This window comes from Spermophilus citellus, assembly GCF_964194105.1.
Source record: "Spermophilus citellus genome assembly, chromosome: 4".
NCBI classification, from domain to species: Eukaryota; Metazoa; Chordata; class Mammalia; order Rodentia; family Sciuridae; genus Spermophilus; species Spermophilus citellus.
The window spans coordinates 117620085-117638643 of NC_138185.1; the positions used below are offsets into that span (position 1 = coordinate 117620085).

General features: G+C 35.5%; 1 protein-coding gene across 3 annotated transcripts; it reads right to left on the minus strand.

The window, feature by feature from the left end:
• Positions 1-420: 420 nt before the first annotated feature.
• On the minus strand, positions 421-18232 carry LACTB (lactamase beta). 3 transcript variants are annotated; one of them, XM_081290644.1, is made up of 6 exons: positions 17805-18232; positions 17304-17370; positions 15217-15407; positions 14544-14889; positions 12864-13029; positions 421-1190 (listed from the first exon to the last, which is right to left on the minus strand). In XM_081290644.1, the coding sequence occupies exons 1-6, from the start codon at positions 18159-18161 to the stop codon at positions 665-667; spliced, it is 1653 nt and encodes a 550-aa protein (XP_081146770.1). In that variant the 5' UTR covers positions 18162-18232; the 3' UTR covers positions 421-664. The 3 variants fall into 3 exon arrangements, 2 of the variants coding, with proteins under 2 accessions (XP_081146770.1, XP_081146771.1); XR_014021555.1 differs by having other exon boundaries at positions 1053-1190; positions 12864-13025; XM_081290645.1 differs by lacking the exon at positions 12864-13029 and having other exon boundaries at positions 946-1190.
• Positions 18233-18559: the final 327 nt, after the last annotated feature.

Genomic DNA, 18559 nt, shown 5'->3' on the forward strand with positions numbered 1-18559 from the left:
TTACATTTGCTCATGTGTGCTCTGTCATTTGCTAGGGGGAAGCCAACTGCCATGACATTAAGATTCTCAAGCAGCCCTACAGAGAGGTCCTTGTGGTGACAAACAGAGACCTTATCTCACTTATCAGCCATAGGGGTGACTCATGGAAGCATTTCCTCTAGTGTCAGAGAACCCTTGAGAAAAACTATAATACCTTGTCTGCAACATTGTTGGAGACTGCAAAATACCCACCCAACAATATTACTTCTCAATTCCCGAGCCTCAGAAACTGTGAGATGATAAATGTTTGCTCTTTTAAGCTGTAATAGATAACTAATATACAATTTCTCATAATCTTGTTTCAGCTGTCATATTAAAAGGTCAATACACAGAAGCTCCTGCTGAATGAGATTTCCTCATTACACATTCAAAAAGTACATCTTTTATCAGAATATTTTATTTCAACAGTCAACACTTTTTTCAAAAAGTAGAAACTATAGTTACTTCCCTGAGTATAAAGAACAAATTCTATAATAAAAGACAGTTACAAAATTAAGCAATTACAAGTACATAATTTTCTGCATTCCATTGAAGTCTATTACAAATTTATTCATAAAAATCTCATATTTTGGAATTTTAATGATTAAAAAAGAACAGGTTATTTTGCACCTGTGATGTTAAGGTATCACTCTGATCTGTCTTTATCAAATTCCAGGGCAATCTTTAAAGCAGTGCTATTGAGGCCAACAGACTGCATGTTACATATGATAGAAACAATTATTCCCCTTGGGGGGACTTTGTTATTTATAACTTCTGTATTCAGTTCTTCAGGAAGGACTAGCAGGACACTACTGGCTCCCACTGCACCTCCAGTATGTGAAGCATAATGCCGTTGCTTCCTACAAGAACCATATGTTTGTTTTGTTTCTACAACACCCCATGCCATTGCATATTTACCCTCTTTATCCCAAGACATTTCTGTGTTAGGTACTGGTGTCCAAATCATAACCATTGTTTCTGGTTTGAGGTAGCCAGGTAAAAGATTTTCATTTGAGTTCTTAAACAGCCCGACTTGGTAACCATACAGCATTGCATTCCCAAATTTCAGAAGGTCACCCACTGTAGACAGAAATCCACCACCAGCCCACTTATAGGAGTTATCCACGTAAGGGGTGTTGATAAGACGTCTCTTTTTATTGTAAACATAAAATCTAAAATGAAATAAGAAGGGTCATTAAAAATTTAATAATCCATTATTGACTTAACACAGGATAATGAATAAGAAAATTCATTGAGACAGATTGTATTTCAATGTATGATTGTATATTAAGCTGCAAACTAACCACTAATTTTTAGTGTGAGTCAGATACTAATGACACACCAATAACTGGGTATGGTAATCTAATTACCTTGTAAATTAAGGCACAGAAAGTGGGTTTTTTTTTAATTGGTTTGGTTTGCCCATGCTAAGTATGTTAGGCTTTTAATACTTGCAAAAATATACTGATTAATATTGCAGAACACATTTTCCCTAAGCACATGGAGCAATACTTACCGTTTGGTAGATATTCCTAGTTCTTGGGCTTAATACTGAATGATGTGACACAAGTGAATTTCATTAGTAAAAGTATGAACATTGGGATGTGTGGAATTAAGGTTGCTATTTGAATGAACAGATTTCCTGAATAAAAATTACCCAGAAATATCATGATAACAATGTGACATGGTAATTTCTTGGTGTAGTGGGAAAGACTAGAGTTAGCAAACATTGGTCTGAATATCAACTCTCACCTTTACTAGCCATGTTTATTTTATTTGATTAACAAATATTCATATAGTTCTTACTATATGCTAGTCATTGTTCTAACAAGTATATAAAAATGAACTAATTTATTCTTACAACAGTGTTAGAAGGTACATTCTGTTATAAATTACTACTTCACAGATGACAAAGTCACACAGCTTGTAAACTGCAAAGTTGGATTCAAACCCAGGCAATCTGCCATTCCCATTCTATGCTACCTTTCTGCTTCAGTATCCTTTGAAAAAGGGGGCTTAAAAAACCTGCTTTGTAGAGTTTGGAATATGTGTCTAAGGTACTTTGCATATTTCTGGAAGGTGCTTATTAAAGAAATGGTAGTTGTTATTTATTCATGCATTTAACAATTATTGACAGAAGCACTTATTTACTATGTGCCAGGTAATATTTTGATGCTGGAATAAAGAATTAAGAAGCAAAGCATCTGACTTTATTAGATTTATATTCCAGTATGAGGAAACTGTACCATAAATATTAGGCAAGTGAAATGAAATCACAAAATAACTGAACAAAAAATTAAACTTTACCCATGAGGATCCTTTCTTAGATTTTGGGTTTGTTGACTGCCTCACTTCTAATGGTATGCAACTTCATTTTAGCTCTACTATTCATGAGCACTGTTCAGCTTAAATCTTATTATCACTTTGAATTGTTTTACTTCTAACATCTCGAATTCAGAAATATCTTCTTTTATGACTTCCAATCCAGCTCTTCAAGTGAACCTCCATCTATTTTCCTTGCTTCTTCCTTATTTTCTCATGTGTTTTAGTCCCTACTGATTTTACCTGCCTTTTCTGTTCTAGCCTGCACTATACCATCAGCCATTTTAATTATTTTAGCTATGGTATCACTTGCACCTTTGGTTCTTCATTCTTCTAACCTTGCATCACACCAATCTACCAATCCTAAGTACACCCTTCTTTGTTACCCATTTGCCAAGAGAGGCTATATAAAAATCCCATATAACAAAATGGACATAATTTTATACTTTTGCTAAGGGACTTCACTGCTGTTATTAAATCCTTTTTCATTATTTTCCTGGTTATTCCCTGGGTATATACTTCATATAACCTATCCCCAATTCTTCCACTCACAATCCTCTACCCCAACTTTGGTCCCAGTCAGCAGATCACCATATAGTTTTTTTTATTGATAAGACTGGAACCATCCAAAGTAATCCAGAAGTTCTTACCGTCACCTCCAAGTGTATTTATATCACCATCCATTCTTTCTACTTTCCAGTCACTTAAGACATTTTCCTATTGTTTTTAAAAGTAATTCTTTACCTGAATCTTTGCCTTGTTTTGCCTCTACAATCTTGCCCTATCAGTTATATTTCTTAGGTTATTTTCTCTACTTGAAGTTCATTGTCCAGTCAGAAGCTAGAGATTATACTCCCCCCACCTCTCTCTCATCCATTTGAAACCCTTCAGTAGTTACAATGCATTAGGAATAAAATCCAAACTTCTTACCATGGCACATAACACACTCAGTGATCCTCAACAGTGGTACCAAGTTCCTAAGGAAATTTTTTGGAGGCATTATTTTAGCTGTTACAATTACTAGAGAGATCTTAATGGCAGTTAGTGGATAGAGCTGCAAGATCCTAAATGTCCTGTGATGTATAGAGAAGACCCACACAAAAAATGATGTGTTTGGGCTGGGGTTGTGGCTCAAGTGGTAGCACGCTCACCTAGCGTGCATGAGGCACTGGGTTCGATTCTCAGCACCACATAAAAATAAAATAAAGATATTTTGTCCAGGGCTGGGGATATGGCTCAAGCGGTAGCGCGCTCGCCTGGCATGCGTGCGGCCCGGGTTCGATCCTCAGCACCACATACCAACAAAGATGTTGTGTCCGCCGAGAACTAAAAAATAAATATTAAAAAAAAAATTCTCTCTCTCTCTCTCTCTCTCTCTCTCCTCTCTCTCTCTCTCTTTAAAAAAAAAAAAAAGATATTTTGTCCACCTAAAACTAAAATAAATAAATAAATAAAAATGATGTGTTCTTGCATATCCTGTAAGACCTTCAACTATGCCATCGGAGATTCTGTAAATAAAGAATATATTTATAACTAGCTGAGCCTAGAACCTTCTCCTTGTTATATTTAAACACAAAGTACTTTTTGCACTTTTATTCTACCATTAATTTTTCTTTAATGTAACTACTATGAAAATCAAAGACTTTATTTTACTCAAAACTTTACCCAGAGTTGGTCACCAAGGACACAATTGAAACACCAATAATTTCATCTTTATCAGTCTGCATTGCAGTTCACATTCACAACGCTTTTATGTATTAAATTTCATGTAACTTTATTATGTTCTAAATTGTTGCTAGGAGTAAACTTTAACATTCTGAAAATATTTATTATTTATTATAAATCCCACTCATTCTATTTATTCTTTATAGTGCGGAACAAGCACTTGTGTGAATTATATTAGCTATGACTTTCATTGCAGGATATTGAAGTAGTGTTGTGAAATATTTGTTAAATTAAGGGGCAGTGGGTCTACAGCATTGAAACTCATTGCCCAACATGATTTAGCATCTGCTTACCTCTTAGATCTCATCACTGATAACATCTTGCCTTGTTCTTTTATGCCAGACTTATTTCTGTATTTGCAAAAATAGGCAAGCTAGCTTTCCTCAGCATTCTTGTCTCAACAGGCATGGCCTAAAACTAATGTATTTTAAATAGATCCCCTATATAGGATATAAAGTTTATATCCCATCGCCCCATTTATTTTTGGTACTGGAGATTGAAACCAGGGGTGTATACCACTGAGATATATCCCCAGCCCTTTTTATTTTTTGATATGAGGACTTTCTAAGTTGTGGAAGCTGATGTTGAACTTGTAATCCTCCTACCTCAACCTCACCGAGTTGCTGGGATTATGGCATGCAACACCGTACCCAGCCCATGTTATTTTTTTATATCAATATCTGAAATTCTTAACTTCTTAACACATTTGTCTATCTCTTCCCATGTTAGGTAAGTTTCATAAGGGTAGAAACTTATCTACCATGTTCATTGGTGATTCTCCTACCTTGAACAGTACCTGACATATAGTCAGTGCTCATTAAGCATATTGATAAAATCAAAACATTGTCGTCATTGGCCAGATACTTAATGACACCTGGCAATGCACAGGAGAGATAAGTAAAAGCATACAGAGTGGCTGAGCTCTAGGGGCTAACAGGCTTATTGGACAATTTTTAAATTTCAAAGCCCTTGAGTCATCTTGGAAATTTTGTTACAATGCAGATTCTGCTTCAGCAGGTTTACAAATTGTGCATTTCTAACTCCCAGATGAAGTCCATTCTGCTGGTTTGCAGGTTTATAAATTGTGCATTTCTAATGCCCAGATGAAGTCCATTCTGCTGGTTTTCTGAGTAATAGGTTGTGAAATGACTCAAAGATGGATCTGGGGAATCCTCAGTACTAATAAGCATGAGCATCACTAAGAGCATGGTGGTTCAGTTTGGCTAAGGAAGGAAACTTTTGAGGATAAGTGACAAGAGGTAATGCTGGAGGAGCAGACATGGGACAAAGGACAGATCACAAAGGCCTTTCTGTGCCACACCAAGAACTTTTGACTCTTTCACTTTTGATCACAAAATGCCTAAGTTTCCTCCAAGGAAGAAAAATATCTTCCCACAGCTTCCAGCTGCCAGTTTTCTCTCTCTCTTCCTTTACTGCTGAATAACATGAAATAGTCCACACCTGTTCTTTCCATGTACGCATCCTCTCTATTCATTCTTCAACCCCTTAAAATTATACTGATAAACAGCTGTCTAATAGATCATCACGCATCTTCTCATTTCTTTTTTCAATCCTCATTTAACTTATCTCCTGTAGCACCACTGACCCATACTTCCTGGCATTCCTCTCAGTTCATTCTGCTCTCTGGGTGCTCTGTACCCTAAGATTCTCTGCCCTTTCAGTAACCAGTTTGTCCAATTATATAAGGTCTTCTTTTCTGCAGAGAAAACTACAAATATGCATCTGTACCACAACCTCTGCTCCAAATTGACAGCTGGATAGTCTACTAATATTAATAATTCCCCAATTTGGTTTGGGAGAAGGGTAGGAATGATGTTTATCAGTGCCACCTATGGGGCTTCTCCTTCCCAAAATTATACCCTTCCTTCAAAATTTATAACTTTGGAAGGGTTGTAGGCATATAAAGTTTGAAAAATGACTCCTTCTTCTTTCAAGATTCTTCTATGTTCCCTAAAAGTTCACATTATAAACTGGGTGAAGTAGGACTGGCAGTTAGGAAAGGGATGGCCACGGATATGTGTCTAACTATTAAAAAAAAAAAAAAGTCCACAAAAAATCTCAATATGCTCTTTGAGAACCACTGATTGGATAGGTGGACTTCTCAAAATTCACACGTCTAAAATGAAAATCTCTTGCAAACCTTTTTCATATTTCTTATTTTCAAATAAGATGTTAAATCCTTTTATCCTTCTCTCTTTTTTTCAATTCCTATGGTCATTTCCATGTTTTAGGCTCTTATTACTTTCAGCCTCAACTCTGATTACATTTATAATGCCAGTCAATTGAGTAAAATAAAATATTAAAGAAGTTATATAACAGAAATATATTTTCTCACTGATATATATCTTAGAGTGAACTCAAAGCCTATAAACCAGAAATACCAATATTTTGGCTAAAAATCAATTTTCTGTAATTTATTTTTAAAAGTAAAACATTTCAAACCACTTATATTAAGGTTGAAATGAGGACTCCTCAGTCATTCCTCTTAAAATATAAAAATTCAGAGAATTCTAGACTATACACTAGATATAGACTTCAATCTCTTGGTTCCTTTGACAGAAAACAAATTAGTAATTTTTCACGAAAATAATTTTGTTCAGATGAATGACAAACATTACTATTTCAAATTCCTAGGGAATTTTGGCTTAAAAGGATGGAATAAGTTACTCAAAATTCTTGGGTAAATTTCTGGGACATCTTTGTAAATAAATAACTGATGCAGTGATGTCAAATGACAAAAAGCCTCTTCCTACTTATTTAGGAATTTCCAGATTTTGCATAAGTACATTATATAACCACAGAAATCTACATCTACAAATTTAGAAATTTAAAATACTTTTATTAAATTTATTTTAAAATACTTTTAAAATACTTTTATGCTTCTTAAATACCTTTAAAAGCAATTTTATATCATTTTTTTATTGTTAATAAGAAATTTTAAAACCAAGAGTTTAAAATGTGTATTATAAGGGCTGGGGCTGTGGCTCAGCGGTAGAGCGCTTGCCTCTCACGTGTGAGACCCTGGGTTCGATCCTCAGCACCACATAAAAATAAATAAATAAAATAAAAATACTGTGCCCACGTATAACTAAAAAATAAATAAATAAAAAAGTGTATTATAGGGGCTGGGGATGTGGCTCAAGCGGTAGCGAGCTCGCCTGGCATGCGTGCGGCCCGGGTTCGATCCTCAGCACCACATACCAACAAAGATGTTGTGTCCGCCGAGAACTAAAAAATAAATATTAAAAATTCTCTCTCTCTCTCTCTCTCTCTCTCTCTCTCCCCCTCTCTCTCTCTCTCTTAAAAAAAAAAGTGTATTATAAGGGTCTAGGAATAATTTAGTGGGAGAGTACTTGTCTAGCATACACAAGGCCCTGGGTTCATCCCCTAGAACCACAAAAAAACTAAAAACCTCACAACATAAATGCACATTACAAAAAACAATTCCATTTTAACATTTAACATTAATAATTAAATTGAACCTACTAGTGAAGAATCTGTCAGCAAAAGGAACAAAAGGAGCCTGAGAAGGAATAATGCTTAATTCTGGAAGACACCAGAAAATAAATAGAAAATAAGGATAAATTAATAGAAGATAAATCTAAACTTTTAAAATGCAGCAAACACTTTAGAAAACACTCATTTATTTGGTTTTAGTCCATCAAATTATAAAACCGGAGATTTTTTTTTTTTTTTTTTTGCAGTACTGGGGATCAAACCCAGGCTCTTGTGCATACCAGACAAGGACTATCATTAGCTATATCTCTAGCACAAAATTAGAGATTTTTGTTGCAAGCATTGTGCCAAACACAGAAAATATTCTACAAGGTTAATAAGCTAAGGCATTGACTAAGAAGTTCCCTATCAATTAACTGAGTGTCTTTCAGTGGCAAGAACATTCACTCTACTCCGTTGGGGATGTTTGCTTATCATCTATTTAATTTGCCTATACAGAGTATATTTGCTATACAAATCAATATAGGTATACAAATCAATCTATGGTCCAACTCTTCCATTTAAAGAAGCCTTAATTTTATATAGGACAATAATGTACCCAGATAAAAATAAATTCCCTCGCCTACCTTACAGGTAAGTGTGGCCTATGGCTATAGTTAAAATTCTGGCCCTAGACACTTAAATAATGTAAGATTCTGGGAAAATACTTTAAACAGGTAATGGACATCAGGTGGCATTATTTTAAACATACACATATACATAAAGAGAATTGATAAAGAAGATATTTACTTTGGAGAGAATTAACTCTATGCCCAAGAAGTCAGTAGACCAAAAAAAAAAAAAAAAAAAAAAAACAAAAACAAAAACAAAACAAAAAAAAAACACCAAAAAAACCTGCAAACATTTCATTTTGTACAAAATGGTACAATAAAACAAATGAATAGAAACATATCCAGTTACTATATTTTACTTTAAGGGTTCCCCCCGTTGGGTATTTTTTCAGATATGTACCAAAAACTCCTCCTAAAAGCTATTATCTTTTAAACTCCTTAAAAATAACTATTACAAAAAAAAGAATCAGAGAGTTTTAGAGACCCAAATTGATACTGTATCTAATAAGATAAAAACACAGCAAATAGAACATTTTTTTTAAGAAACTTCCTTCTTTTTTTAGTGACCTATTTTATTTCACAAGCACATTTAACTAAAATGAATCAACTACCACTTTAGAACTACTAGGTCCCATCAAAAATCCAAAAAACAAACAAATCAGCCTCAGAGTTGACAGGAACCTTCCTCACCAGAAATGGAAAGCCACTGCCTTTTTTTCAATGAATAAGAGCTAAAATGACATTAACTCACCATCATAGGCCATATTTTGATTTTTGCAAGTTACTCATCAGGAAATAGCAAATGACAGCTGTTCTGCAGTCTGCAGATTCATACAGCCTTAATTTCAATTTAGAATGAGGCTTAATTAGGACACACAATGTCCTACCATAAAGACCTAGGCACTCATTTTCAAATCTTTAGGTGTAAATCAACATAACTTCATGCAGCTACACCATCTTTAATAGAGAATCTTTTTTAGATTCAACTGACAACCTCTGGTAATTGTCCCTTTTTCTTATGTTTTCCAGAAGAATATAATGCTAGACCTAAAAATAGTAATCAGGTGGCACTATTTTAAACACAGATGCAGAGTCTCAAGTGGTCAAGAACTACCGAACTTAAAAAAAAAAAAAATTAAATTCACTGCTTGTTACTAATCTGGGTTTCCTTTCTGGGTTTCCCAAATCTCCTTCAGGTCATAGACTGATTTGAAATGCACATTTAATCCATATTTAAACTGTTCATTTAAAATGATAATTTTGCTAAATACAATAGAAGATTGAACAAAACAAAGGTAGAGATTGGATATAAAGCTTAAACAACTCCAAAAAATGCTGCTATTTTTTCTGCTTCTTTAGAAAGTACCATTAAGCCACTTGGAAAACATATACTAATGGAATATACTAAGTAAAATTAATAGTTGATTTATTAAATGTGCAATCTTTGTAACAAATCAGATAACAGAAAACATCACAACAGTAAAATGCATATTAGTAATCAGTCTCAAAATTTTCTGCCAATGCCTCTTTTATAAGTTACTAGTAATAATTAAGATAAAATTTTAGTTTGATATATTTTACTGAAGGACTTTCAAAGTCTTTTTTTTTAACCTTAACCCACAGTAAGGAGTACATGTCTCATTCTGACTAAATGAACACACAAACATGAACACACATGCACGTGAATGTGTAACCTATCTGAAACAGAAGTTTTATAGAATAATACAGTGGCACAGATGGCTGGTTATTCACCACATTGATTGATTCTTCTTTCCATCCTTAGTAATAGAATTACAGCTGTCACTAAGTTTGACCATTAGGTTAACTTTCTGCCAACAGAAAGTGAACAGAGGTGAAGTGTGGCACATGCCAAGTCTGGATGTTCAGGCATTAAGTACACTGCTTCTTCACTCTCTTGCTTTTTCTAGGGATCTGGGATCTAGTTTGTATTATATAGATGGGGACACCACCACCTGTATGAAAGCAGTAAGATAGAAGTGCATGGTTTTTTTTTTTTTTGTTTTTTTTGTTTTTTTTTTTGAACTGGGGATTGAATCCAGCGATGTACTGAACCACATCCCAGACCTTTTAAAATATTTTATTTAGAGACAGGGTCTTACTAAGTTGCTTAGCGCTTCACTAAGTTGCTGAGACTGGCTTTGAACATGTGATCTTTCTGACTCAGCCTCCAGAACTGCTGGGATTACAGGGTGTGTCACTGCACTCAGCCTAGCATCTGGGTTCTTAAAAGGTTGTGTAGAGCAGCTCTGTTTGCCAATCTGAACTCTCACCTCAGGAATGATGCATGAGAGTGTTAAACTTTTATTTTCTTCAAGCCATTGTATTTTAGTGACTTTTTCCTATACCACAAGTCTTCGCCCTAAAAGTTTATATTTACCCTTGATACATGCAACACATTTTATAATTATTTTCTATTCTACTTTGTTTTATGAAAGACAGATATACTGATACCAACCCACTAAACTGATTTCCCAACTCATACTGGCCATAAGGTCTAGTTTGCAAACTATCATACAGTTTGAAAAAGGAGTTGAAAGGAAAAAAAAAAACAGTAAAGAACATAGTGCTTATTAGCACATTGGCTAATTCTAACTATAAATAATCATGAGATAATCCAACCAGTCATATTATAAACTTTTGATTTACATTTTTCTAACATTTGATATAATTGTCCTTTCATTCATTCTAATTTTTTAGAAAGTTACCAAGTTTTGTATTTCAAATATTTTTCCTCTAATAATAAAATTTCAAATAACTTTAAAAGGTAGAAATAAATCTTTATTGAATTTGCTACACTATGTTCAATTTACCTTTTTAAATTTTCTGAAGTGCTTCAAATTTTTCCTCTAATATAAACTTTTTTATAATTTAATTAAATAATTTAAAAATTCAAATATTTTTATGAATGGTTTTGAAGTGTGCCAGTTCTCAACAGAATAAAACAAAGCATAAGCTAAATTTTAAAATATTAAAGGCTAAAGAGCTCTGACCAAACCCTTTTCTGTCATAATGGTAAATGGTCAAATATGAAATTACCCAAAATCGTAACATTTTTCCTTCCTAAGGATTCCAGTTAATACATCAAAGTCAGTGTTATGAAGTTTCTCCATAAATTACATTAAAACCTGCTAAGCAATTTGCCTAGGATTTTAAATTTCAAATTTACATAAGTAATTCCAACTTGATATTTTATTTTTAAAAGATGTAAAATAAAACTTGGAGGAACTATGGCTTAAACATTTTAGATCTTAATCCTTATAATTTAAAGGTGCCTAAGGATGCCTAATTATAAAAAAAAGGACTTTAAACCTAAATATATTTAAAATGTTCCATTATTTTAGTTAGGTAGCACTTACTATTTTTATAGTACACTAAAAGTCTTAATTACTCTCACTGATGGCAGGTAGCAAGGATCTACATAATCCAAATCAGAAGAGCATTTTAACATGGTCATTTATTAACACATACAAACTCAAACATAAAACTCCTGATTAAAAATATATACACATGGACAACCTAATAGTTATTTACCCTTACAAATAGTTTTGTTAATATTTTATATACTTAATATTTCAAAACCCAGATATTAAATAATATCAGTGACAGATTACAACTCATTGACTATTAATCCATGAGAGCATATTGGTATGAATAAATAAGTTCATAAATGAATGAATAAATAAGAAGGGAAGTACTTTCCCACAAGGTAATGCTAACTAACAAATATTGAGATGATAATGGAATTAGAAAGTCACCACTGGCAACCATTATTGTCATAACTGATCCAGACAATAATCATGAATGGATGTTAAAATAAGTAGAAAGTTTGATGAGAACTAGGAATTTTACATAGTATCTCCTCAAAATATACTTGTTAATTAAACAAAGGAAAAACCAGCAACTTCACAAGGGAGAAATGTGACAGGCACTACTCAACAAAGTCATTAAAACACAATCACCAAAAATGGGATAAACCAACATCATGTGACTTCTGAAAGACATGACAACTAGATGCAATGTGGGATTCTGTACTGATCCCTGGACCAGAAATAAAAACTTTTCTTTTTTGCTATAAAGAACACTAGTAGAACAATTGGCAAAAAGTCTAAATCAATTTCTTGAATTCCCTTGTTCTTAAGAAATACACATTTAAATATTTATAGGTAACGACATGCCATGTCTGCAACTTATTCCAAGTGGTCTAGAAAAAAAATAACACAAATAGATAATGCAAATGTGGTAAAATGATAACATATGGGGAAACTGGGTGAAGGGTATGTATATGTGAATTCTTTGTACTATTCTTTCAATTTTTCTGTATGTACAAAATTATCTCAAAATAAATGTTAAAATAAAACATAATAAAAGGAAAACAAACAAATCATTAGATAAACATAATAAAAGGGGTGATTAAAAGAGCAAATTACAAATGCACATGATGGGTGAAATTTTGGTTTACTTATTCATGCACTTACATTATTATTGCTATATTTTATCTAAGTGTCTTGGGGCACTTTACAAACATGTTTTATTTTCCTCACTGTATAAATGGAAAACAGACATGCAGAAAAGCTCTCAAAATGTGGCAAATTGATTTTGGAATGGAAACAAAGAAAATTTGACTTTTAATTGGTAACACAGTGTTAAAATGCAATATATAGCTAGACACACCAGAAGGTATTTGTTTACCTTGCTCTATTGTAAATCACTGGCTCATTTTCTTCCTGCACAGTTGTCAGCATATCCAAGTCATGGAATATTTTCTGCATATAGTCCAAATATTTATATCCTGAAGCTCTTTCTACTATGGCTGCCAGTAGGGTATAGCCAAAAGTTGAGTACAAAAACTGACTACCTTGAGACATCATTGCAAGAGGGGAAAAAACAGAAAATACTTAATTATTATTAAAAAATATGTAAAATATTTTCCCACTGAAAATAGGCATACCTTTAAAATTGTAATATTTTACTTTAGCATATCAACAAATTCAGTTAATTTTGTATAGCCCCGCTTATTGCATCTCACTATAATGCAAGAATAAAATGATGATCGGTATATGTATTTAAAATTTCAATGAATCTGTTCCTTTCTCTGATAATGAAATAAACAAATGAATCCTACCTCAAAACAAAATAAAAAAATCATTCAAACTGACAACCAAATAGGAAGGGAAAAAAAAGCAAATTTGATTTCTTGAGTCAACTATTCTTGTTCTCAATTCATCTAGTATTGTAAACAGTGGATAAATAGATGTATAAATTCTCAATTTAATAAAATATATGTAGGCATAAAAACTATTTCAAATACATATTTAAATATACATTATATATGTAGAATTTTTAAAACATTATACATGTACATATATATAATTTCATATATGTAATTTTATACTACTTTGTATTCTGGAAACTTAAAATTTTATTATCCATATAAAAATGGGTAGAAACCTTATTTTTTTCTCCCAGTACTGGGGATTGAATTGGGGAGCACTTTGTCACAGAGCTACATGCCCAGCGCTGCCCCCCACACACCTTTTTTATAATGATTTTGTTTTAGTTGCAGTTGGATACAATACCTTTATTTTATTTTTCTATGGCGCTGAGGATAGAACCAGCACCCTGAACATGCTAGGCTAGTGCTCTACAGCTGAGCCACAACCCCAGCCCTGCCCCCCACCTTTGTTTTTAAACTTTGAGACTGTGTCTTGCTAAGTTGCTGAGGTTGGTCTTGAACTTGTGATCACCCTTCCTCAGACTCCTGAGATGTTGAGAATCTAGGCACACCGGACCAAGCAATTTAATTTTTTTTTTTTTAATAGCTGTCAATGGACCTTTATTTTATTTATTTACATGTAGTGCGGGGAATCAAACCCAGTGCTTCACACATGCTAGGCAAGCGCTCTACCACTGAACCACAACCCCAGCCCCCAGCAATTTAATTTTAACTAAACATTAAATTCTAACTAAATTTAAATATTCCTATTAGTCACACATTATCCTTTTTACTTTGGTCCAGGTTATATTTGGGGAACAATAATTCCAATATTCTCCATGAACATCTTGATACTGAGACTCCTCTAAGTGGTTGCAAATCCTTCCATGAGGCTAAATCTAGATAATCACCTGCCTGGATGCCGGCCTCTGTTAGGAAGTACAAACAAAAAGGGAGGCACTGTCTTTCCAATTCTACTATCATGTATAACTAAAAAGAACAAATTTTAAAAACCCAGAAAAACAGAGGCACTGGACTGGTTCATACAACCACCATCAGCCCACTGAATGTACTCAGGATGAAAGACATTTTGAATTTCCTGAAAATCTAACACTTTAATAATAATGACTTTGTTAAGAGAAGGAATGAATACTCACCAGGTTTAAAGAACAAAGGATCATTTTTAAATAACTTTAGAGATTCAATTGAATTTTCGAACTTTTCTTTCAAATATAATTCACCTTGTTCAAAATCATTTTTTTTCTTGCCATGTTTCCGACATTTGGATTCATTATCCTGTTCTGATTTAGCTTTAGAAAAGTCATTCTTTTCATTACTTTTGCTTCCTTTTTCTTTCAATTCTTTTTCTTGATCAGATGCCATTGTTCCTTTCATCATCTTCAAGGCTTTATAAGCCTTTTCTTCTTTCACCTTTTTCATGTCCTTTTCATAATGACGAATTCCACTTAAGTGGGATATTAGCAATCTTGTTGTGACAGAAACCTAATTGTAAAAACATGAAAATTCAATTACAATATTAAACTGTACAATAACAAGTTAACAGTCTGGGAATGAATGCCTCAGTAATATTTTCCACTTTGAACTCCTGCTGGAAAAAGGTTACATATAGATCCTGAACCTCAAGTATCAGAAAAATACAAATTAAACACACACACACACACACACACACACACACACACACACACACACCTTAATCCAGTAACAGTAACTAAAATCAAAGCAAAGAGTCCTATGAAACATTTCAAATATAAATTCCAGCATAATCCATTTAACAAGCCAATTAATACACTGAACTGTGAATTTCACTACCTTTTCACCTTCATATTCTTTTTCTGGGAATTCAGGAACATAATGTTGTACTGGAACATCAAGATCCAGTTTCCCTGCTTCCCACAATTTGGCAAGAGCAACCATGGTGAGGCTTTTGCTGATGCTGGCAATTCTCATAACTGTCTCCGGTTTACATGGCACCCGGTTCTCAACATCGGCATAGCCTAAACCTTTGGATAAAGAAAAGCAAAAAGTTACTATTAATAAGCTTCATGGCCAAACAAGTCTTCAGAAACTGAACTATCTTAAAACACCTTGGGTACTCTTCTAAACAAAAAGATAATCCACTTTTATTAGTTACTTAAAACTGGACATGTAAGAATGAGTTTTAGCAATACTGACAAAAATAAGCCTAACACTTTTAACATTATAACTAAACTGAAAGTGTACCCTGTATATAATAATTTTTCATCTGACTCAAATACTAATTTTTCTTAGCTTATGCTAACAATTTGATTATTACACATTTCAAATAAATTACATTCTTTAAAGAAAATATTTCCATAGCTGAGCATGGTCTCATGGTTGTAATCCTAGCAACTCCAGAGGCGGAGGTAGCAGGATCCCAAGTTTGAGGCCAGCCTTGGCAACTTAGCAGGACCCTGTCTCAAAAAATAAAAAGCACTAAGAATGTAGCTCAGTGGTAAACACCTCCTGTGTTCAATCCTCAGTACCAAAGAAATAACGAAAAAAGAAAAATCAATATTCTTCAGATTATAATCATTTTTGATTTTTTAGTTTCTGATGTCCTTAAAATAGTCATTCAATCAAAATGAATGTGAAAAGATGTCCTGAAAAGCAAATACAACTATCAATTTGATTGAGCTGCAAACCATAAGAAAAACTATGTAGGAGTAATTTAAATCTCCTTCTACAAAAAAATTTGTTTGGGTTTCATCTTTTGCACGTGGTGAATACATGGAATTCAAAGAGATATAAAGAACTGAATTCTGAAAAGAAGTACAACAACTGTTTTTAAACTGTATTCTGAAAATATTTGCATAAAAACAAAACTCTCACCCATACGGTTAGCATTTATAATATTTTCATAAATTAGGTATACTGATATAAAGTATACTTATACTTGGAGAAAAATAATTTTTCAAAACCCTACTGCTCCCACCAACTTCTCCAAAAACTACTACTCTCTTATCTGAAACTTCAATTAAAAAAAAATAGGATTTCTAAAAACCTAGGGTGACTTACTGGACCAATTTATGTGCATTGGAGAAGTTACCTTATAATGTTTTGATGAAAGTGTCACAAAATAAATAGAAATGCTTCTCTCAAAGCTTCCATCCAGCTTTTTATTAGAAAATGTAATTAATATTCTGTGCAGCAAAAAGAATAATAGAGTAAGACTGTAAACTCATTAGGGACAATGAATAGTGTTATCTCTAGTATTCAGAACAATGCCTTTTACAGAATAGAAAACTCATTAAATTGTTGACTGGATTTATAAAGAAAAATACAGAAATTCTGGTGTTTTATCTACCCATTAGGGCTATCTACAAATATGCAATAGCGGATATTTAATGGATTGTTCTATATACCCTTTTCAAGCCAATAAATCCAGTCCTAAGACTGGGGTTAGAAACAAGCCATTTTTTAAGTCTCCAATTTTTTTAGTAGTCACAGTTTAAATATCACTTTTGGTTGGGGATTACCCAGAGCCTAAGCATGTGCTCTACTGCTGAGCTACACCCCCAGCCCTGTTAGTCACATTTTAAGTCTTGCTGTGATTAAAAATAACAACCTAGGGACTGGGGTTGTGGCTCAGTGGTAGAGCGCTCACCTCTCATGTGTGGAGCATTGGGTTTGATCCTTAGCACCACATAAAAATAAATAAAAAATAAAGATATTATGTCCATCTACATACAACCAAAAAACTTAAATAAAAATAACCTGATTCTTCATTCTGTATACGTTATTTCGACAATATGTATCACTTAATTTAAACTGAATAGCAAACAATTTATGGGATTCGCTCCAACCACTCTACAGTCAATATTTTATTCACCAATTGGTACAAAACAGGTCGCTAAATAACACTTTTCTGAGCCCACCTTCTGACCAGACTTCTTTTCCATCTACAGAAACTCCGACCACTATTCCCGGTGCACCCACCTCGTCCTAGAAGCAAAGGGGGGGAAAACTGACAGTTCAAAGACAGGCGGGATAACCCTGTACACCCCAAGACTCCAGCGGGCCCCGCCCACCCAGCGGGTTCCGCCCACCCAGCGGGTCCGCCCACCCGGGCTCTGGCCTTGCCCCGCAAGTAACCGCGAGCGGAGCGCCAAGTCCGCACCCTGGCGGGGGAAGGGGCGGTCCCCCAAGCAGGCGGTGACCTCAGCCCGGAGTTGGGCAACCCCCAAGGGCTTCTGACTGCGATCTAGCGGTCGGGAAACGGGAAGTCTTTCTCGGAAGCCGACAATCGGCACCCCACCGCCCAAGGTGCGGTCAGTTCTGCCCGGAGATACAACCACCAAGGGGCCCCATTTCGGGGTGAACTGGAGCTAGGGCGCAAGGACCCCAGCCGCCAGCGCCCCCCTCCCCAGTCGCCGCACCTTGATTCTGTGCAGCAGGTCCCGGCTGCTCTCAATGGCTCTGGCAAAGCACTGGGAGTGGGGTGACGCCGGGGTCTGCGGAGACCGCGGGGCGAGGGACTGCTCCAGCAGCGACACGGCCTGAGGCCACGCCTCGGGGTCGGGGGCCGCCGGGGGTTGAGCGGGGGCGGCGCCTCTTAGCCCTCCCGCCAGCTTCACCCCGAGCGCCAGCCCCAGCCCCAGCCCCAGCCCCCCGACCCAGCCGTTGCCGAGCGGCGGCAGCCCAGCCCGCTGGTGGGCCCCACGCCGCCCGCAGCCCCAGGCCCGGCCCCCGGGGGTCGCAGCCTGCAGCGTCACGGCTGACAGGAGCCGGTACATGGCTTCTTTGGAAAGCCGGACGCTTCAGAGATCGCGCAGGTTGGGCCTGGGGGTGGTTCGGGAAGGGAGGGGCGACAAGGGGAGGGAAAGGCAGGGGCGGGCCTGTGCAGACCTTAGCAGTCGACGCCCGAAGGCCGGAGTGCCGATCGCATCGAGCCCTCCTTCTTTTCCTTCTCTTTAAGAGTATTTTCCCAACTTTATCCCCTCCCTCTCTCCCCCACCCCCCTCTCCTTCTCTCCCCTTCTCTCTTTCTCTGCCTCTGTCCTTCTCTCGCCTCACTTCCTTCCTTCTTTCTCTTGCTTTCTTTCCCATTTTCCTGAAGAGGAAAATGTTACCTCTTCAGAGAAATTCCTAGTTCCCATCCAATGCGAGTTCTCGCCCACATTTTCTTACCCACC

Coding starts and splice junctions, on each gene's coding strand:
- LACTB (XM_081290644.1), bottom strand. CDS start 18,161: ATGTACCGGCTCCTGTCAGCCGTGACGCTGCAGGCTGCGACCCCCGGG. Junction 14,890..15,216: donor AAGAATATGAAGGTGAAAAG/GTAGTGAAATTC, acceptor TTTTACAATTAG/GTTTCTGTCACAACAAGATT. Junction 1,191..12,863: donor GTGATTTACAATAGAGCAAG/GTAAACAAATAC, acceptor ATTTCATTTTAG/ATTTTATGTTTACAATAAAA.